The following is a 23,751-nucleotide window of genomic DNA, read 5'->3' on the forward strand; positions in this document are numbered from 1 at the left end:
GCAAAATCGTTATCTCTCTCTCTCTCTCCTAGAAAACATCATGTCAAGTCCCGATCACATAGAATCAGATCAGTGACTGGATTTCCTTTGGGTAATCTAAAACCACCAGAATCATTTGATATAGTAATCACAACACAACATGCCACATATAATCATGGAAATATAATTATGTAATTCAGTGGAAGTCTTGTTATATATAAATACCTATAAATCCCCATATACTCTTGATACTCAAATTGTTATACATAGTATATTTACATGTGAAACTGTAGGTATGATAATTATACAAGAAATAACAATTTAACTATCGAGAGCACATAAAGGGGGAAATATCAAAAGAATAAAAAAGAAGAACTGTGTTTGGTGATAATTACTATTGCCCCGTGACACAACTTTCACACGAGCATCCAACTCCATGATCAAATCCTTCTGGGACTCACTAATCTTCCATTGGAGGTTTGTCGATGGACCTTGACACTTATTCCTCTATTGGGAATCTTACAAAATCATCTAAAAATGTGTGTACATGAGGGGTGAGCTTACTAGCTCAATAAATGAAAAGAAAGACTCACACAAGCAATTGCAATTCAAATGATACTATATGCATGAGATTCATTTTAGTCCTATCCACCTAAGTAACATTACTAAGTCATAGGTTACATGCTACTCACAACCACAGTGCGGGTATTCCCCGGGTTTGAGACGCGTTCTCCATCCTACGATAGCTCATAGGGTTGTCGGTGAAGTTCAGTCATGAACACTCAAAAAAGTAAATCATGGTCGAACCATAGGAGAAAATAAATACAGTAAGATTGACCCTCTAAATGTATCACCAAGGTTTTCAACTGTCCTAATGATCAACCATGTGTACTTCTAACCACCACGACTGTCCGCGCTCAATGCTTCCCCCCAATGATAACCCAACACCTAAACCCCTGTTGGGTCATAGCACGTGGGAATGTCAAATTCTAGCCACATGCTCCTATATGAAATAGTACAACTACATAGTACTTTCGTGTCACATTCTAAGGTGTACCAATGCATTCTTTTCTAAGCCGACTGTGGCATCTAATCTAGTCATTCAATACATTTCTTAATTATCATCATAATCCAACAATCGATAAATTCATGCTTATGATTCAAAACAAGAAGCAAGTATTTGGAAATGTAATGATTCGACATGACAATTCATATATACATCCAACAGTAGTCAAGCATATGCAGGAGAATGGCATTCATAATGTAAAGATAATATATATGAAATGAAGATGATGTCATAAACACTCCCAAAATAAAATCAACGTCATCTCCCCACTTATCTATTCTTGTACAAGAATATGTACACACGGTACGGGTAAGATCCGGCATGCAAAGATGAATATTTCGAAACCTAACACAGATAAGAAACGTAAAATACGTCCATTTCGGGACCATAAACGATGAAAGATAGAGTCGCAACGTGTTTAATAACGTGAAGAAGGTTGTCGATGAGTTTGAGTTCAAACAGAGCTTATTTGGACTTCTGGTGGGGAGCCACCTGTGCAAACTGCCCAGGCAGACAACACACGGACACACACCGGTGGGTCTAGTACTTGCCAATCCTACCAGTCGGTGGACCACGGGGCTAACCCAAGATCGATGGGTGCTACTAGTGGGTACCAATACCCGCCGATAGGACCCCGAAGCCTAGGCAAGACCAGTGGGTTATATCAGCGGATCTAGGTACTCGTCGGTCTTACCCTCCTATAGGCATTTGAAGACTAGGTAAAACTGGGGGGATCACACTGGTGGGTCTGACTACCCGCCGGTGCTACCCACAAGTGTTTAGCGGGTTTTGTTGAACTTCTTCTCTTCTTCATCCCACCTCTTGGGAATCTAAGGGGCATGGTTTTAAGTATCGGTGTGTATCGTGTCGTATCGGTCGATACGTATCCGTATCGATAGGCATCGGCACGATACATACCGATACGCTACGGGGAATTTTGGGCCTCTTTTTGTGTATCGGCATATCGTACGTATCGTATCATGCCGTACCATATCGGTACCGATACGTACGATACTCTACGATACGAACTTTTGAAAATCTGAAAATTCTCGAGAGTATCGGTACGTATGGGTACCGTATCAAAGGTATCGTACTGTATCGGTACGATACGGCTACTTAAGTGTGAATTTTTTGTTGTTTGAAACAAAAACTTCACACTCTCACCAACAGTTTTCTAGATTTTTTATATGTTATGTAAAAACAAGTGTTCTACAACTTCCATGGAAATTTTTTATTTTTCTCAAAAAAATATATATTTTTAATTTTTTTATTTCAAAATTAATTTAAAAAAAAAAAAGAAAAATCCCCCAAAATTTTTTTTTTTTAGAAAATTTAGTTTATTCAACTCTTAAAAATAATGTCATAACTTATAATTACTAAATACATGATTTCAAATGAAACCCACATTTTTTCCCCAAAAAAGTGAGGGGTTTCAAATTTTTTTTATTTCTTAGATCTACTCAAATATGTTGGTCCACACTTTGTTAATTTTTTATATGTTCTTTAAAAACATTTAATCTACAACTTCTATAAAAAAATTTAATTTTTCTAAATAGTTTTGTATTTTTTTTATTTCGAAAATTAATTAAAAAATAAGAAAAATACTAAAAAAATACTTTTTTTTTTATAAAATTCAGTTCATTTTAGTTTAAAAAAAATATATATAATTTACTTGGCCAATGACCATGATGTAAAATTAGATGCACAATTTTTTCCAAAAAAAGTGTGCATTTCAAGTTTATGTACATTTGGAAAAATACAAAAAAATCTTTTGTAGTTGCTCCTATTGAAGAAGGTCCTAGCCAAGGATTTGAACCACCACGACACTCTTCAGGGCACTCATCACAGTGGCAATGGCAATGAGGAAAGAAAAAACTGGAAGAAACTCAAACCTCATCATTTTGAACATTTTCAACTCAATATATTTGTCTATCAATACGATACCCTCTACTAAGTATTTATGCATTCTACATGTTACATATAGCTTTTTTTAACTGTTTTTTTATGCAAAAGTGTACAAAAATGTGTTCCCTATCCATTTATGTGCGTATCTTTAGCGTATCTTAGCGTATCTCCGATACGATACGATACCCTCCGATATGTATCTTAATTTTGACCGACCGATACGGCGACCGATACCGATACTTTAATCCTTGATCATAAGTTCATAATGACTATCTACTGGAAAGAAATATGATGGCCTGACTAGATTCCACGCCCAGTATGGTGGAGTAGACATGCATTTTCCTATGACTGCACCACAAATGCATGCCACGTCATATTCTGAGAGAACAACCGAACGTAGTCCTCCACAACTGCCAAAAAAACTGAGTCATCTACATACTGAAGGTAACCTATCCGAGGGTTTTGGGGAAAGTACTTTACCTTTCCTGTGTTGAAAGAAATAACCAAGTTGGGATCGAGTTGCCCCCAACAAAATGGCCTATATATAAGCTAAGGTGGTATCATTTCAGTATTTCAAAGAAACGATACCCAATAGTTCGTCCGAGATACCGAAATATTGATCGAGACCATGTACAACTTCTATTTCGTAGCCTATCTCGTCTCGACAAAAGAAAAAAAAAAACACAAAATAATGGAGATCTCGGCGAGATTTTGAACCATGGGTAGCGGTACCACTACAGGGAGGCCAGCCATGATGGCCAGAGGCAGGGAAGGGAGTGCGCAGTCAGGGGAGCAAAATGTATTCCCCAGTTGTTGATTTACTGGCTTGAAAATAAAAATGATGATCATTTCAGTATTCTGATTAAAAAGGCAGGAAAATGCAATTTACCGACTACAATGTATCATTTCAGTATTCTGATTAAATTTTCACAACTTTGCAACTCATTTTGGCCATTCTGACCAAATTTCATATATATACATATACATATACATATATTGCATTTCCAAATATGTTATGTTTTGAACCCTAGTGAAACATAAATATTTTTCATTTCCAAATATATTTTTTTAAGGATATAAGAAGAAATCAAACAATGTCTCAAAGAACGAACCAGACATCAGACTGTACTGGCTTGGCAACTGATGATCTGAACAGTGACATCTATTGGTTAGCCAGAACATTAAAACAGTTATAATATTATATCTAAAAGTAAGAAACAACAAATACATTTGCCACAGTGGTATTGTACGTGTTGGTGATATGAGGCATCCTATGTTCAATTCTGTTCTCCAACATGGTATCTATTAAATTTTTGCATGAAAAATGTCCCACTGTATCTATTAAATTTTTGCATGAAAAAGGTCCCACTGTATCCCCCTGGTCAAGTGGTTGGATCATTTCTTTCAAATGATCAGATCTTCACCTGGGTGATTCTTTGACAAATCAACAGTTTGAGAGTCACATCCAATCAGCATAAATAGATGGATTATCCCCCTAGAAGAGGTCAGTTGTGGACTGAGTCCAGTATCATGTAATCTTTAATAAAATACAAGTTAAACATGCACATCAGCCAGAAGAATGATTGAAATTCAAGTCCTTGAATGATATTATCTCATTCAATGAAGAAATAGAAAAAGATCATGATTCTTACTTGCAATTGAGTGCGAATAAGCTCTAGCTTTGATTCCTGAAAAGATAAAGATGGTAAGAAGTCTTAAAAGATACAAATACCAGATGTAAAATTACAAAACCAAGAGAAGATGATGAGGAAAAAAGTCACCTGGTCTTGAAGAGCTTCTTTCAGCTGAGCAACCAAAGCTACTCTGGTTGCTTCAACACTTTCAAGTTGATCAATGCATTGCCGCAGGGCATTTTCCTGCTCTTGTAGTTCATTTGCGAACGTTGGACCCTGTTGATTTCCTGATCAAGGCCAAATTAAATAAATAAAATAGCCATCCTAGATGATCACAAAAGGTAAATATATGCCCAAGGATGCAAAGACAATGTGCACCAGCAAAACTATTTAGAGATGATAAAGCCTATGTTAATATGTAAATGTGAATTTGCAACCCATAAGGCTAGTAAGAAAATTAAAGTTAATAATAAGTTATCGTTTTGCAAGGAAAACTCAAAATGTAAACCCAATCTTACAGTAAATACCTGGTGCAAGTGCAGCGTCCACAAAATCCTCGTAGGGGTGGACTGGAGTCTCACATCAATTAAAAATAGACTCCTGGTATATTTTCTAGCATTGACCCCCACCCTTTTTGTTTACTTCAGCTTTTATTCCCAACGAAACCAAACTGAATCGTCGTTTAAAAGGAAAGACACTGATGTAGGACAGACTAGTGTTCAAAATATAGAGCTGAATTACCACAGACAGGTTGTGGGAAAACGGTAGGATGGATTAGGGCCTCAATGATAGACAAGAGGGAAAGTGTGAAGGAAAGCTCCTGTTTTGGCACTGTGAATTGCACGCATGAACAGAAACAAAGAGTAATAATTCAGAAAAATTCAGAAAATCAGATCAATCAAAGGGGAGGAAAGAGAGAACAAACTGTTTGGGAAGGAGAAGTGATGCGGATCCGGGGGGGTCAGATCGCTTATGGGCCCACAATTAGAACAAATATTTCAATCTAGGTAAACCAGTGGCAATATTGTAATTTTTGGTACAAGTTAGGAGCCTTTGAGAGGGAAATAATTGACTAAGGACTTAACAGGAATTAAACCCCAAGAGAAGGATCAGTTTTGGAAATAAAAATAGTAATGGGCTAAACTGAAACAACAAACTCAAATCCAAGCCTTTATTTTAATATGAGGAAAATAGGGCTTAAGTGTAAAAAAGAAGACTTTTGCCTCTTCTTCCTCACACGATAGGGGTGAACCCAGCGGCAGAAGCAGCTAACCTCAAAGGCCAAATCTCTCTCAATTGATGTCTGATCGAGCTGGAACTTCAAAGAGGGCTCTGATTATTGAAGACCTTTGGATACCCAACATCTACAGCCAATGGAAATCTCCAGAACAGCAGATCAGATTCTGTAAGCCTCACCAGCCGATGGTTGCAGGTTCAGCCCTTGTTTCAGAAATAAGGCTCTCCACAGGAAAAGCGTTAGAGCTAGGGCTTCAAGGGATTGAATCACCCCAAAGAGGAGTACTCATGCCCCAAGTTTCAGAGTAAGAGCTGCAGAATCGAAGATAGATCGAACTTCACTTGCTGCAAGTACCGCCTGGTCTAAACTAGAAAAGAAGAACAAGGAAACCCCCAAAACAAGGATAGGGAAAAGAAGAAGAAATAAAGAAGAAGAAGAAGAAGAATAGAAGGGAAGATCAGAGAGAGAGATTATTAGAAAGGGGAAAGAAAAGAATCACCGGCAGCCATGGTTCATGGTTCTCACCCAAAAATTATCAAGTTCTAATTCTCCAAAATTCTGAATTCTTCATTGGGTTTACATCAATATAAGGCAAGCAACAATGAAAAAATGGAAACTAACATGGATAGAAACTGAATTAAAATCTCATTCAAATAAAAATCTACCAAACTAATTCTAACTCTAAAAAAGGAAACAAATCAAAAGAGATTTCTAAACCCATCGCCCAACTGCATCAACTCTTCCGGTCTTAAAAGAACTCAACTCCGTCGAGTTAGGTCATGCTCCCAAGATACCCTTGTAAGTTGCTCGCCGATGAGGTGGCACATTTTTTGAAGCAAATGATGGGAACGTAACTCCGTGAAGAGGGAAAGTAGGCTGACGTGTTAATGGAGTAGGAGTCGGTCAACGACATGGCATATCTAATAATGCGTGTGGCCTCATCAAATACGTACAACCTTGCTTCACCTTGATGGTGTTCCGTGCACCATCATAGAGGATACAAGCATGTCGCTGCCAATGTCACCCTAGAAGAATGTCTTAGTGCGCCAATGGGGTGACCAAGGAAGTTACATGGTACTTTAGTGGCCCAAACTGTAGATGTACTCGAACAACTACAGTGGCTCCTTCTCGAGCTATGGGTCCAAAATCTTGCATGTGAATCTTCTTGAAAAGTTGCTTCTGTGAAAGATTGTGTGCTTGAACAAATTCAGCAGAGATAAAGTTTGCTTCTGCCCCGGTATCAACTGTATGAACATCAGTAGGATCGAAACCATGCAGAAGAGTCCCCTTTTGTCTGAAGAGAGGAGCCTTGTCAACCAGTTTGCTTGAAAAGTATGAAAGACTAGCGGAATGAGCTTCCACATCCTCATCATCATCATCGTCAATATCATCTTCACCAAGGGGATAAGATTATATAAAGCAGAATTATCACTACTTTTCTCAATTGGTTGCTTTTCTATTGCATTCACAGAATGAGTCTTGTTGGGACACTTGTTGGAGTAGTGACCCTTCTCACCACAACTATGGCATCTGATGTTCTTTACACAACACTGTCCTTGTTGAAATCTGACATTTTTTCTTCAACTCTGCGAGCTGCAGGCTTCTTTTCCTCCATCCGTAGTGGAGGTCTATATACTGAAGGAGTCTTGAGCATACTCTTCCAATAAATGGACTTCTCTTCAACTGTCTTGGCATGAGTTGCTGCCACATCAATTGACCTGAAATCAGTGTTAGCCAATTCAAGTCAAATCTCAATACTTAGCCCACTGATATATCGCATCACCTGTTGCTGGTCTGTTTCCTAAAGTCAACACCTTGAAGAATGTTTGTGGAATTCAAGGGTGTAGGAATCCACATCCTTGTTGCCTTGTTGCAAGTTAAGCAATTTATAGAACATTATCTTCTCATAATTAAGAGGAACAAATTTTTCAGTCAGGATCTGCTTTATAACCTCCCAATCGGTAACTGGTCCAAGTCTTCTGACAAACCTCACATCATAGTTGTCACGACGCCAAGGCGAACCAAGGCAGTGGAGGGTTGTCTAAGCACTTAGGCGAGAAGGCGTCTGCCTTAAGGCGAACAAGTGTTATTTTTATTTTCCCTATTTTCTAACATTTTTTAATAAGCTATATATACCTTGTATCATAAAAAATCAAGATAACGCAACATCAAGTCATTAAAAATCAACATTTAGCCTTATTAAACGATAAAAAATTAACATTAAAACATATTAAGTTATAAAAAATCAACATTTAGAGAAATGCTCTTGTTTTATAATAAGTTTGACTGCTCAAATGATTTTATTTTTACATGAGACATTTTGTCTTAGTTATAACGTAAAACCAGTTTCCAACAAGTCCAAGATTACTTAAATCTAAGTTGTAATGACAAAGTTATACTCCGGGCAAACTTAATTTTAAGTGCATGAATGTTGTTAAAATTGTCTGAATGAAAATAATTTTATGGATATCAAAACAAAAAATTATTTTACCGGACTTTTGGTTTTTAATAATGTTTTAACATGATAGAATTTATAAAATTTTCATAAATGAGAAAAACCCCAGCATTTAAAAGTTGAAAAACGTCCTTATAACCAAAATCTAGTTTTTGCTCTTAGACTGGGGGGTGACTTTTTATCCTTTTAGAATTTGATTTTTAAACTATTTTTATAGGATTCAAATAAGGGGTATTTGCTTATTTATGAATAATTTGTTATTACATTTACGTAAATGATATTTAGCATAAATAAGTGCCAAAACACAAGGCGACATGCAATGCAACAAGGCGATTGTCGCCTAAGCGCCCAACTATGCCTTGCATGTAGTACATCATCTCACTATGAACATACATACCCAATAAACTTGGTGAGGATGAGTTCACACTTTTTCTGGTCCAGAAGAGATTTATATACAAAAATCCTCTCAACTTTGGTAAGCAAGTCAATAAATTCTTCATGTCCCTTTTCACCACTGAACTCTGGAACCTCAACTTTGATGCCATAATCTCTGTCAGAAAATTGGCAGGTAACATCCTGGGGGACAACTTGATTAAGTTGTTGCCTCTGAGGTGTATCTTCGATCCATAAAGTATTGAACTGAGGAAGTAGTGTAGAGGATCCTTCTTCAGCTTGCTTGTTGGACCTCTTCATAAAGGTAGTCATCTCCTCCATAAACTTGTCAAACTTGGCTTTAGTCCTCTCAAGCCTAGCATCAATATTCTGTTGATTCTCAGCTAATTCACAATATAATTTGTGTAGCTCGGCATTGGTGATGTGACCTGTCATGGTTAAAGAAGTGCAAGAAATTTGCTCTAATACCATTTGATGCGAATCCGAGGGGATCGAATCGCTTATGGGCCCACAATTAGAACAAATATTTCAATCTAGGCAAACCTGTAGCAATATTGTAATTTCTGGTACAAGTTAGGAGCCTTTGAGAGAGAAATAATTGACTAAGGACTTAACAGAAATTATATCCCAAGAGAAGGATCAGTTCTGGAAATAAAAATAGTAATGGGCTAAACTGAAACAACAAGCTCAAATCAAGGCCTTTATTGTAATATCAGAAAATAGGGCTTAAGTGTAAAAAAGAAGACTTTGGCTTCTTCCTCACGCGATAGGGATGAACCCAGCGGCAAGCAGCTAACCTCAAAGGCCAAATCTCTCTCAACTGATGTCTGATCGAGCTAGAACTTCAAAGAGGGCTCTGATTATTGAAGACCTTCAGATACCCAACATCTACAGCCAACGGAAATCTCCAGAACAGCAGATCAGATTCCACAAAGCCTCACCAGGCAATGGTTACAGGTTCTGTTGGATTTATGGGCTAAATTAATTACTCGGGTTGATTAAATGGATGAGAATCAAGTTGCATGAACCGGTTCGGTCCAGTCTCAAATTTAGGGATATGCTGGCCCAACCCATTGTGATTTAGGGTTTTGGGTGCAGGACAATATTATAAATATTGGGTTTTGGGTCCCTACAGCCATTATTCACTCTTTCCCACTTTACCACTAAAGTGAGAGAACCAAGAAGGTTTAAGGGGCTGTAGAAGATCCATAGCCAAGCCAAGAGAGCGAAAGTGGGAGTGACCAACATCAATCGTCTTCAGCATACTAGGTGAAAGATACAATTTCAATCCTCTATGATCTGATCCAATTATTCATGTTTTAATTTATAACGTATTCTAGTTGTCTTTATGGGAACTGATTAGGGTCTATTGTGAAATCCTAATTTAGATCTAACAAGTGGTATCAGAGCGAACCCATACGAGGCTAGAATCGATTTGATAGAATTTTCATACTTCATTGGTTATTCAAAAACGCAATGAAATTGCAATTTTATTGAGATTTGGATTTCCTCTAGGATTGGTTTCAGATTTGGAACCGAATGATTGGAATTGAGAATCCACGTTTTGCAGGCTTTTGTTTTCTAAAAAAAAGCGAGAGAGAGAGAGAGAGAGAAGACTGCTCTTACAACATTGGATGCTGAACTTGTTTTTTGGTGATCATCTTTTTGGGTTTTGATCGCCGTGATTCAAGCTTGTGTTTGCTAAGGTTCAAAGTTCAAAGGCTGGTGAATATTGATCACCTTGGGTGGTGATGGGCCATTGAAACCAGTAAATTTTGTCGAACCTGCAAGGGATTTTACCCAAATCTTGACTGTCGCTGTGGTTCTTTTGATGTTCACGGCTAGCAGCTTTGGTCAATGTCGCTAACAACGAAGATAGCCCCGAAACCGTTAAGTTTCTTTACTTATTTTGGCCGTGTTTTCCCTTATCATATAAACTTGATACAACGGCGGCTGTTTTGGTTTCAAAAGAGAAAAAGAGGAGGGGTAGGGCTGTGTGATTGATGATGATAGACCCAAACTTCGGTCTATCAACTTTTAAGTTGAAAAGTTCGTAAAATCTAATGGGCTCACACCACAAACGTTTCATATTAATGTCTTTCTTAAAAACTAATGGGCCAAGCCCATATTCATTCAAGTAATGGGTTCAAGCCCATAGGTATAATCCTAATTAGAATGGATTGAACCAAAACAAATCAAACCAGCCAAACCAAACCAAAATGAGTCAAACCAAATAGTGACCACACATGGTTAAACCGGGTCAAGCCTGGATCAAACCGGCATTGACCGGGAAAGTATTTATTAAAAAAAAAGAACTTTTAAGGCTTGTTTGGTTTCTATTTTGGGTTTTTATTTAAACCACTTTAAATGCCATTTTAAGGGACGTTTTAAGGCCAAATTGAAATCCGTTTTTTGTGTTGGATTCATTGTTTCAGGCCACATTTAATGATCTAATTTGATATATGACATTTATTTGAAATTTTATGTTGTATTTATTTTTAATCATTGTAACAAAAGGGCATAAATCAATGTTTTGAAAAACGCACATGTTATTGGTTACCATGAGATTGGGAAAGGTTTTTAAATTGAGATATGTTAATATGGAAAATGGTGTAAGCTTCTACTCATTCTTAGCTGCAAAGTAATTTTTTAGGAAACCATGAAAGGATGAGGTGGAATCCACCAAAGCGGTACATCTTATTATTCCATGGTTTTTCACAAGGCAGCAATGTAGGTGACATTTGCCCAAAGGTGATGTCACCAAAGTTAAGAAAATGATAGTGACCTAGAGGTTCTTAAACCCAAAGGTGAGGGGATTTCAAAAGTTATTGTTCTTTTCACAGTAAATATGGATTTGCAAGAGGACCAGTGCATTCTTAGCCCAAAGGATAGGAATGTAATAACGGTTGTGACTCTTGTATGGTTATTGTTGTCCTAGTGACATATTTAAATATATGTTTTGAACATAAAGATATACATCTCAAATGGGAAAGATATGATAGAACTAAGTGAAATCCACCAAAGTGGTACATTCAGTTCGATTGTATCTTTCCCAACAGTAAAGGTGATACTTTCCCAAAGGTTATGTCATCAAGGTTTGAGGATAATTATCCACATGTCAAAAAGTGACATTGAATTAGGAGTTCCTTTTCCCAAAGGTGATTGAATTCCGAAGTTAGTGTTGTTTTCACAGTTAAAAGAAGAATATAAGAGCATTCGTTAATTCCTGTCCCAAAGGATAGGGATACAGTTTTAGTTGTAACTCTTATTTAAAATATATTGATGGTATTACATGTTTTTATATTATGATTTATATTTTAAAATTTGGCATGTAATGTGTTGTTACTGCTCTAGGAGGATGGCCATTCCGTCAAGTTATGTGTCTTCCATCCCAATGCTCACTGGTAACAACTACCAAAAGTGGGTGGAGGAATTAGAATTGCATTTAGGTCTTCTTGACTTAGACTTGGCACTTAGGGAGCCTAAACCTGAGCCTCTCACAGACTTAAGCAAAAGTGTTGAAAGAACCAAGTTTAAGAAATTGACAAATGCAAACAGAAAGTGCATACTGGTTTTGAAAAAGACAGTTCCTGAAATTATACGTGGGAACATAGAGATCAAAGATACTGCAAAAGAATTCCTGGATGCTATTAAAGCTAGGTTTCAACACAACAAGAAAGCTGAGAAAACCACATTGATGACCAAGCTAATTAACACAAGGTTTGATGGATATGGGAGTGTTAGAGAATACATTTTGAGTGTAGCTATTGATGCTGGTAAACTTAAGGATCTTGGAATACAGATCGATAAAGGATATATTGTTCACATTGCACTGAATACCCTCCCTAGTCAGTATAAGGTTATCTAGTCTACCTACATTGCACTGAAGGACGATTGGAGCTTAAATGAGCTTATTTCCATTTGCACTCAGAGGAAGAAAAATTGAAATAATCCAGGTTTGAGAGTGCACATGCAACTTTCCATAAGGGATCTTCTGGTGGACCAAGCAGAAGGAACAAGAATTTTTTCCAACAAAGGAAGCTTCAAACCATATGACAGGACTAAGAGCTCTCAAGAACTTGACACATCTCAAAAGGCTCAGGATAAAGAGAAGACCAACAACATAGGGTTTCTGGTGCCATAAGAAAGGACATGTGAAGAAGGACTGCTTTATTTTCAAGAAATGGTTAGAGAAGAGGAAGAATTTTGGGGCTGATAAGCAGGATGATGCCAAGAAAGGGTGAGGTAGACTGATCACCAGCAATTGAGAGCAAGAAAAAATTGGTTCCATCAAGTAGTTAGGATTTCTTTATATTTAGTTATTTGAAATGCTTGATTAGTGGGAGTTTTGTTTTGTTTATGTTTAAACCTTAGCTCGTATGTTTTGGGGCACAGTTTGATGAATTATGGTTAAGTTTTAGCATTTACATTATGCACAGTTATTTCTTTTATTATTTGGTTTATGGTTTCATTTGAGAATGTTTTTAAAGGTAGTAATTGTCTCAGTTATAGACAATATTTTGTCACAGTTCAAAAGGTAATGTTTGCCACATATTAAGACAGTATTTGTCACAGTTCAAAGGCAATATTTGCCACAGTTTATAGGTGAAAAGTCACAGTTAGATATTAACCCCAGATTAAAGGCGATTTGCCACAGTGAAGGTTAATATCACAGTTAAGGACCTACATGGAATGACAACAGTGTGAATTGAGGATATGTCAATGTTTCCATGATAGTATCCCATATAGATTCGTGTTGAGAAACTTATTTATGTTTGTAATGACAGAAAGTTGTATGCCGTATATTAAGGTGTATCTTCTGCTGTTGTTCGATGTGAATGATTTTTCAACTGAATCACAGTAAGAGTGGTTAATGTAATAAGATTCTATGGCCACACCAATTTAAAAGATATTCTTATAATTAATGTAGCCTAAGTGGGAGATTGTTGGATTTATGGGCTAAATTAATTATTCGGGTTGATTAAATGGGTGAGAATCAAGTTGCATGAACCAGTTCGATCCACTCTCAAGTTTAGGGATATGCTGACCCATCCCATTGTGGTTTAGGGTTTTGGGTGCAAAACAGTATTATAAATACTGGGTTTTGGGTCCTTATAGCCATTATTCACTCTTCCCCACTTTACCACTAAAATGAAAGAACCAAGGAGGTTTAAGGGGCTGTAGAAGATCCATAGCTAAGCCAAGAGAGCGAAAGTGGGAGTGACCAACATCAATCGTCTTCAGCATACTAGGTGAAAGGTATAATTTCAATCCTCTACGATCTGATCCAATTATTCATATTTTAATTTATACCATATTCTAGTTGTCTATATGGGAACCGATTAGGGTCTATTGTGAAACCCTAATTTAGATCTAACAGGTTCAACCCTTGTTTCAGAAATAAGGTTCTCCACAGGAAAAGCGTTTGAGCTAGGGCTTCAAGGTGTTGTAATAATAGGTTTTATGGGTTTTAGAGAAAGTTCCAGTTACTAAACGGACCCTAAGGGGTTTAACGGTTTTTGTAATTCTCTAGAAACTTCTCTCTATTGTTATAAATAAAGAGGATTGGTATCATATTAGACACAAGTCATTACCTCATTCAACATGGTATCAGAGCCTTAGGATTCGAACCTCTAAGGGCTCTCCCTCTTCTCTATCTCTTTGCCTCTTTCTCATGTCTCTCTCTCCCAGCGCCTCCTTCATCTCCGCCTCCCTCCATCTCTGCTTCTCTCTCGTGGTGGCAGCTTTCTTAAACCACCAAGAGGGTTTTTAACCTCCATGCATCCTTCTTTTGGGCTCTCAAACTCTCTTCTACAATGATCTGAGAGACCCAGAACCTTTTTTTATCACTTTTACAGGGTTTTCTCCCTGAGAATGTTTTTTCATTGCCGAGATGCTTTTTCCCGCCTCGATGCTCCGATCATCTTGATTTTTGTTGCGATTGGTGCCTTTGATCCTTGTGGTGGTATATACAAACCATTTTTTTGTTTGAGGTCTCTGTTCTAGAGCTATCCCCATCACTTTGTCAAGGTTTTCTCCCTGAGGACGTTTTTTCATTGCCGGGATGCTTTTTCCCCGCTCAATGCTCCGATCGTCTTGATGTTTGTTGCGATTGGTGCCTCTTATCCTTGTGGTGGTATGTACCGACCACTTTTTCGTTTGAGGTCTCTATTCTAGAGCTATCACCAAAATCGTTTTCTCAGGGTTTTACCCTTTATCGATTTTTGGGTTTTCTAGCTTTTTCTGGTTATTTTAGTGCTTTCTCCATCGCTGGCTAGTGTCTCTTCTATTTGCACAACCCCCTTGAGTAGCAACCATGTCTACCATCTCATCTGCTTCTACTGGCAAAGACACCACAGCTCTTCCTACCTTTCCTCCTTGTGCTATTAAGCTTGATGACACAAACTACCTTATGTGGTCACGCTCGGTCTGCATCTCCATCAAATCCTGTGACTATTACGGGTACCTCAATGGAACCACGAAGCGTCCGACCACCGGTACTGAGATTGACAAGTGGGAGTGTGCCAACTCTCTGGTTATGGCTTCCTTGTCTACTCCATGTTACAACTTTTGCATGGCTATCTCCTCCTTGACTCTGCTGCGAAGATCTGGAAGTCTGTCCAGGATATCTATTCCTAACAGGGAATGATGCTCAGGTCTTTGAGCTTTGCCAAAAGGTTCGTGATTTGAGCCAGAGAGGGCTCACTCTGTCACAGTACTACTATGAGTTGCGGTCACTATGGATTCAGTTGGATTTCTATGAGTATACTCCTACCGCTGAAGAGATTTCACCAAGTTTCAGAAGCAAGAGGACAAAATTAGGGTCTATGACTTTCTAGCAGGTCTGAATGTGGAGTTTGATCAGTTGCTATCCCAGGTTTTGAGTCATAACCCCTTTCCTACCTTGGATCAAGCCTATGTTGTGATCCAACTTAAGGACAGTCGACGTACCATTATGCTTCCACAACAAGCTACCACTCCTATTAAGAGATCTGCACTTGTTTCTGGCACTCAGCCCCTTGGTGCAGCACCACAGTTTGGTGGCTCCTCAACTAGGATTCCAATGAAGTGCGATTACTGTGGGAAGGAGCATCACAACAAGGAGCACTGTTGGAAGCTTTATGGTCATCCTCCTGATACATCTGAAAAAGGGGGGGCGAGGGAAGGGTCATGCCGATACTTATGGGCAGGCCAACCATACTGAGAGCCTTAACTCTGACTCTACTCTTAGCTCCTCAATAGACTTGCTATCATTTGACGAGCTTACTGCCCTCCGGTGCCTCTTGACACGTCCAGACTCTCTTGCATCTGCCACTACGAGCTTTGCTCATTCCTTCCCTTTTGGGTCAAGTATCTCCTTTTGTGGCCATACTATGTCTGTCCCTTCTACCTCTTGGATTATAGACTCTGGGGTTTCTGATCATATGAGAGGCCGCTTGTCTCTTTTTTCACAGTACACTGCTTGTCGTAGTAATGGTAAGGTCAAATTGGTTAATAAGACTTATTCCACTATTCTGGGAAAGGGCTCTATTGGCTGTACCCCCTCTTTATCCCTTTCTACTGTATAACATGTTCCTTCTTTTCCCACTACCTTTTGTCCATTAGTAGTCTTACTTCCAGTCTTAATTGCTAAGTCCCATTTTTCTCTTCTCATTGTGTTTTTCAGGATCTGCCGATCTGGTGACAGGGGCAAAGATTGGCTCTAGTAGGGTACGTAGTGGTCTGTATCTGCTTGATGATGACTCGGCATTGGTCTCTGGTTAGGCTCTTCAGATATCTTCTACGTCACCTCCCATCTCTGAGTTACTGCAATGGCATCATCGGTTGGGACATCCACCTTTGGGAACTTTAGCTAGAGTTTTGCCTTCCTTTAAAAATTGTAATTCGAGTCAGTTTTTTTGTGAGAAACTCGAATAACTTATTCAGTTTCTGGAAATAAAAGTGTCACTCCTTTTTCATTGATACATTCTGATATTTGGGGTCCATCCCGCTGTGTCTTTCAATGGTTACCGGTGGTTTGTCTCTTTTATTGATTGTCATTCTCGCACTACTTGGGTCTATATGATGCGAACCGAGAGCAAGACCTTTTATTGCTTTCAACAGTTTCACTGCATGGTTCAGACTCAGTTCAGTGCTACCATTAAGATCCTTCGAAGCGACAATGACTGGGAATACTTTGAAGGGTTCTCTCAAGCTTATGATGCAGATCCGGATCCCAAGGACTGAAATCGGATCGCTTAGGGCCTACTTAGACACTCAATAAAACAAAGGCAACAACCAATGACAGGTTGTATTGAAATAAAGCTTCAACTAAATGGCAGAATTGTAATTAAACTGAAGTTTCCAATGAAGGAGGCAGTTTTGAAAATAAATGAAACTTTAGAAGGGAGTGGCAGACTTGTAATTAGATGGAACTAAAGGCCTAGGCTACAATATGCTAGTAAAAAGGTAATCTAGGACTAGGGAGAAAATAGGACAACAAATTAAAAGAAATAAAAAGTGAGGGTAGTATGGGAAAGTAACAATAATGGTGCTAAACAATAAAGAAAAAGAAAAAAACCTCTTTTCTTCTTCTTCTTGTCGTAAGAACCAGAAACCAGCGGAGGACTTGCTGGTCTACGAGTGCCGTTACCCTTCCGATGAGAACCCAATCGGCCAGAACTTTTAAAGGGAGTATTTCGACTCCTAATCTTCTTGATTGTAACCAGCAGCAGTTCGACTCACCCACCACTATGGAGATTGAAGATCTGAAATCAAATCTGAGCTTCTAGGGTTCAGGTCGTATATGTGAGGGCTTCCTTCGATCACAGCTTCGACCCAAACAAATCCCACACAAGAGAGCTTGAAGCACTTCAGTAGTGCAGGGTATCTCAGATCAGAAAATTTAACAACAGGAAAAATGAGGAAGGATTGGGAGGAAGAAGAAGATAAGAAGGGGAAAAGAGAAGATTTTAGACGGGGAGGAAAGTGGGAATCCAATAGCCATGGGTCACACCCAAAATTCTCAACCAACATAATTCTTCAAAAACTAAAACTGAGTACCTCCATCCATTGCATGACTAATATAAAGGAAAAAAACAAACAATTAATGGAAACTAACCTACATAGCAACTAAAATAAAATCCAATCTATATTAAAATACTATCAAACTGATTCTAGCTCTAAAAAGGAAAGGAATAGGAATCAAATCGAAGAGAATATCTCAAGCCCAACGCCCAACGGCATCAGCTTACCTTTCCGATCATGGGATGATTCATCAGATAGTTGTGTGGATGCTCCGGCTCAGAATGGAGTTGCTGAGCGGAAAAATCGCCACCTTTGTGAGGTAGAACGCTCTCTTATGTTTGAAATGCATGTTCCTCCTCAGTACCGGAGCGACACAATTCTCACAGCTACCTTTCTTATCAACCGAATGCCTTCTCGGGTCCATGCCTTCCGCTCCCTTCTGGGTCTTCTCCAGGGTTCCACTGCTTTTTTTGTTCCTCCTAAGTCATTCGGTAGGGTTTGCTATGCTCACGATCATCATCCTTATGAAAGTTTGATCCTCATGGTCTCTGATGCATTTTTCTGGGGTATGCTCCTACTCAGAAAGGCTATCGGTATTTTCATCCTCCTACTCAGTGTTGGTTTGTGACTATGGATGTTGTATTTCATGAATCTGCGTCATACTACACTGTGACACCTCTTCAGGGGGAGTCTCTTCCATTGTGGAAGATGTGCCACCGTCTTTTGAAATTGCTATCCCTGCTAGTATCCCGTTTCGGGGGGAGAGTGACACTCCTACTTCTCCTACTGCGCCTCAGCCAGAGATACGTGTGTATAGTTGTAGAGAGAAGACTGAGACCACTACACATCCAGTATCTACCTTACCATGCCAGTCGTCTCCTCTCGAGCCAGATCTTGTCCCCTTGGACCCTGGTAATTCTCCTTCTCCTTCTGTTGATCAATCTCTTGAGTTGCCAATTGTTGTTCGTAAAAGCATTAGGTCTTTTACTTTACATCCTATTGCTAAAACTATTTCTTATGACTCACTCTCTCCTTCCTACTATAGTTTAGTGTGTTCTCTTTCCTCTGTGTCTATTCCTTATACCTGGCAGGAAGCGAGTGCAGACTCACGATGGCAGGCAACTATGGTTGAAGAGATGCAAGCTCTGAAGAAGAATGACACATGGGTTCTGGTGTGTCTTCCCTCACAAAAGAAGACAGTTGGGTGCAAATGGGTATTCACAGTAAAACAAAAGGCTGATGGTACAATGGATCGGTATAAGGCCAGACTTGTTGCCAAAGGCTTCACATAGACTTATGGGATTGACTACCAGGAGACTTTTGCTCCAGTTGCTAAGATGAACACAATTCATGTTATCTTGGCTTGTATCGCCAACTTAAATTGAGATCTCCAGCAGTTAGATGTGAAGAATGCCTTCTTTCATGGGAAGCTTGAGGAGGAAGTGTATATGGACATTCCTCCTGGGTTCACTTGCTCCAAAACCTAAGGGAAGGTACGCAAGCTGAAGCATGCTCTGTATGGGATGAAGCAATCCCCTCGTGCTTGGTTCAGATGTTTCCATAATGCTATGGTTGCTACAAGTTACTCTCAAAGCAATGCCGACCACACTTTGTTCATCAAGAGATCTGGTGGGAAGATTGATATCCTAATAGTCTATGTAGATGATATTGTTGTTACTGGTGATGATCTAGCAGAAATCTCTCGCCTCAAGAGATACTTGAGTGAGGAATTCGAGATCAAAGACCTAGGACAACTTCGTTACTTCCTCGGCAATGAAGTTGCCAGGTCTTCTCATGGGATCTACTTGTCTCAGCAGAAGTATGTGCTTGATCTTCTCTCTGACAAACATGTTGGGGTGTAAGCCGGCAAACATTCCTATTGAAGTTAACGGTCACCTCAGTAGCAAGGAAGGTGATCCGGCAGATAAGGGGAGATATTAGAGATCAGTGGGGCGGTTAATCTATCTCTCTCATACATGACCTGATATAGCATTTGCCGTCAACCTGGTTAGTCAGTACATACATAATCCCTACTCGACTCACATGGAAGCCGTGCTGCGTATTCTCCGGTACTTGAAATCTGCCCCAGGATGTGGCATCCTTTTTTCTCCTCATGATCACCTTAGGGTGGAGGCCTTCACAGATACAGATTGGGCAGGTTCCCCTGATGACCGCAAGTCTACTACTAGTTATTGCACCTTTGTTGGTGGTTACCTTGTTACATAGTATAGCAAGAAGCCGTGGTTGCTTGTTCAAGTGCTGAAGAAGAGTTCTGTGCTATGGCACATGGCATTTGTGAGCTCCTATAGCTTCATGGTCTTCTCACTAATTAGGTTGTTCCTGCTACTCTTCCTATGAAGCTCTTTTGTGACAGCAAATCTGCCATTAGCATTGCTCACAACCCTGTCCAACATGATCAAACCAAACATGTAGAGATCGATCAACACTTTATCAAAGAGAAGCTAGATATGGGCCTTATCATTGTGCCTTTTGTTCCTAGTAATGAATAACTGGCTGATGTATTTACTAAAAGTCTAAGTAATAAGATGTTTCATCCTATTATCTGCAAGTTGGGCATATATGATATATCTATGCACCAACTTGAGGGAAAATGTTGTAATAATGGGTTTTACGGAAAGTGTCAGTTACCAAATGGATCCTAGGGGTTTAACGGTCTTTGTAATTCTCTAGAAATAAAGAGAGCTGGTGTCATATTATACACAAGTTATTACCCCATTCAACACAAGGGATTGAATCACCCCAAGGAAGAGTATTCATGCCCCAAGTTTCAGAGTAAGAGCTGCAGAATCGAAGGATATCGAACTCCTTCACTTGCTACAAGTACTGCCTAGTCTAAACTAGAAAAAAAAATAAAAATAAAAAATAAAGAAGAAGAAGAATAGAGGGAAAGATCAGAGACAGAGAGAAACGATTAGAAAGGGGAAAGAAAAGAATCACCGGCAGCCATGGTTAACGGTTCTCACCCAAAAATTATCGAGTTCTAATTCTCCAAAATTCTGATTTCATTGGGTTAACATCAATATAAAGGCAAGCAACAATGAAAAAAAGAAAACTAACCTAGATAGAAACTGAATTAAAATCTCATTCAAATAAAAATCTACCAAACTAATTCTAACTCTAAAAAGGAAACAAATCAAAAGAGATTTCTAAACCCATTGTCCAACTGCATCAAGAAGAGAAAGGAAATTAGAGAGAGAGAGAGAGCAAACTTTTCACCCACTTTTTCTAAATAAAAAAAAAATCTTATTGAAAACTGAACAGTCGATGGGGGTTACATCTCTTTTGAAAACCAGACAATAAGAATTCTACTTCACTTACAAATCCTAAACTTGTAATGACTATGATTAATTAAATAAACCTAACAAAAATGCACTAGATAAACTACTAAACTAAGAAAGTAGGCAAGGCATCATCCCTAGACGGGGTCCCAATATAAAGTGTGGAAGAGCTTAGGAATCTATGGTTTATCTAGGCTAACCAAATAAGATTATGAACACAAGAAAAATGCCAGATGAATGGAGAAGAAGCATTATGCTCCCAATTTACAAAACTAAAGGTGATATTTAGGACTGCAATAACTATAGAGGTATAAAACTAATGAGTCATACTATGAAGTTATGCTAGAAGGTCTACTTGAGAAAAGTAACTACTACTTTAGAGAACCAATTTGGTTTTACGCCAAGAAGATCCATGATGGAAGCTATTTTCTTCCTTAAGATGCTAATGGAAACATTTAGAGAGGACAAGAAGGATCTCCATATGGTTTTTAATGACCTAGAAAAACCATACGATAGAGTCCCTAAAGAGTTATTTGGCATATAATAGCTAAGAGAAGGGTTTTCAGTAAATATGTGGACATAATTAAAGATTTGTATGATGGTGAGGCGAATGGCACAAGAATTGTGGGAGTCAAGGTAGTGAATTCCCAATTACAATTTGTTACATCAAGGATCAACTTTAAGCCCTTATTTGTTTGCGCTTATCATATATGATTTGACTAGAGGCATTCAAGATAGGTTCTTGGTGTATGCTTTTTGCTAATGATATTATTTTAGTTGATGAGACAAAGGCAGAGATTAACGACAAGTTGGAGTTTTGGAGATCAACCTTGGAATCAAAAGGTTTTAAAATAAGTAAAACAAAGACGGAATATATGGTGTGTAATTTTAAGTACACTAGGATGGTTAATGAGGTGGTGAATATTGACGAGTCAGAGATTCCACAAAGTGATTATTTTAAGTATCTAGGCTCAATCATAAATAAAAAAGACAATATAGAGGATAATGTCACTCATTGAATATGATGGATGAAGTGGAGAGGTGTGTCTGGAATGTTGGGAAATTGACATATTCCTTTAAAGCTTAAAGGAAAATTTTATAGGACAATCAAGTGACCGGCTATAATGTATGGTGCGGAATATTGGGCAATTAAGAAACGTTGAAAAGATAAACTTAGTGGAGATGAGGGTGTTGAGAAGGATGTGTGCAAAAACTAGAAGGATTGTTAACCCTGCTGTGTAACAGGCGATTATTGCCAAAATCGGTGAATACAACCAACTATCATTGAGAATTTCGTCTTTGGACCAAAAACAAGCAAGAGGCGGAATACCACAAAGAGAAAGTGTACCTAATAAAAAAGCGATTTTTGTAATTGACACATTTTTTTAAAGTAAGCAAATGATCATATTATAGCTGACTTGGGAGTAGCATTGATACATGATAAGCTATAAGAAAGTCGTTTGAGGTGGCATGGCCATATGCAACGGAGGCCTTGGGATGCTCTAATATAGAGGAATGATTCGATTCAGATTGAAGGAACTAAGAGAAAAAGGGACAAGCCTCAATTAACAATGCCACCTCGACTTGCCACATCATGCTACGTATGAGGCCTCTCATTGAGACATTTTCTCGAACACTTGACCATTCTAGAGTGATTGTGCGGAAATGGCCATAACATCCTCATTTGGAGTCAGATCAATGCAATTCCAATTGAGTTGAAAATATAAATCGATGCCCTATACTTCTCTAGTACTCCTTCAAATTTTGCCACTTGGCCTACCCAAAATGGCTCTGAAGATGAAACTTTTTGCAACTGTCATTCTCAGCCACATCTAACCACTTGTACACTTTGCACAACTCCAATTGACAGTGTTGAGAACAATGATAACCATATAACAACAAATCAATGCTGGAGAACGATGTAGAAGATCCACCATGGCCATTGGCGACCACCATAGCCATCCTCATAGCCATAATACCCTCCAAATACCGAACCAGTGCTCTCGAAGGATTGTCCACCACCATATGGTCTATATCCGCCAGACCCAAGAGTTGAACCGATGCTCTCAAGGCCACTATCAACATAATATGTGGGACTAGGGCTCGCTCCTATGAAGGATGGTGCATGCCAATGACGCAGATAAGTCATTTAATGGGCTTATTTTATTGCAAATAAGTCTTACGTTGGGTTATGTATGTGTTGGGCCTTTGATCCCATGGGTGTTCTTTGTAAAGAGGCACTTTAATGGGCCTAGAATATGGGTAGAAATTACGAAAACGGGATTTAATTCATTAGTTTAGTTAGAGTCCTATTTTGAGTCTATTTCCTTTGTTATTTCAGTTTCCTAGTCAATTTAGGAAGCCCAATGAGTTAAGGATTGGGTTAGGCCTTTCTTTTTCAGTGTTTGAGTCAGCTTTGAGTCTTCTATATAAGTTTGTAAGGGGCTACAACATTGAACACGAATTTGATTGAATGAAAAAAAACAAAAGCTTTGTGCTGGAAAACTGTGAGATGTGCTATAAGAAACAGCTTGGGTGAGATGCCCTAGGGAAGAGTGAGATACTCGACCCAACCTATTCCCTTACCCCCCATTCTTCCCTTTAATCTCAATTTTCTGTTTTATTCATTCTATCGGTCCCTGAATTTGATTTTTATTGAATTTAGTAAAGATCCTACTTGGGATTGGATCACTTGTGACCCAATCTTACATTAGGCAATGCCTAGATCCTCTACTCTCGCCTAAACTCATGGCTTCTAATGTTCCAAACAAGCTTGA

General features: G+C 38.7%; 1 protein-coding gene across 3 annotated transcripts in view; it reads right to left on the reverse strand.

Moving 5' to 3' along the window:
- Positions 1-4,486: 4,486 nt before the first annotated feature.
- Positions 4,487-23,751, reverse strand: part of LOC122069002 (regulation of nuclear pre-mRNA domain-containing protein 1B-like) — a 51,203-nt gene continuing 31,938 nt past the window's right edge. For 2 of the 3 annotated variants that reach the window (XM_042632928.1, XM_042632929.1), the window contains exons 6-7: positions 4,732-4,871; positions 4,514-4,638 (exon numbers count right to left, since the gene is read on the reverse strand). In XM_042632928.1, coding sequence (XP_042488862.1) covers positions 4,564-4,638; positions 4,732-4,871 — 215 coding nt within the window. In that variant the 3' untranslated portion in view covers positions 4,514-4,563. Of the gene's footprint in view, positions 4,639-4,731; positions 4,872-23,751 lie in introns of all 3 variants that reach the window. The other variant, XM_042632927.1, reaches the window with a different exon arrangement.

This window comes from Macadamia integrifolia, unplaced genomic scaffold (assembly GCF_013358625.1).
Source record: "Macadamia integrifolia cultivar HAES 741 unplaced genomic scaffold, SCU_Mint_v3 scaffold516, whole genome shotgun sequence".
NCBI classification, from domain to species: Eukaryota; Viridiplantae; Streptophyta; class Magnoliopsida; order Proteales; family Proteaceae; genus Macadamia; species Macadamia integrifolia.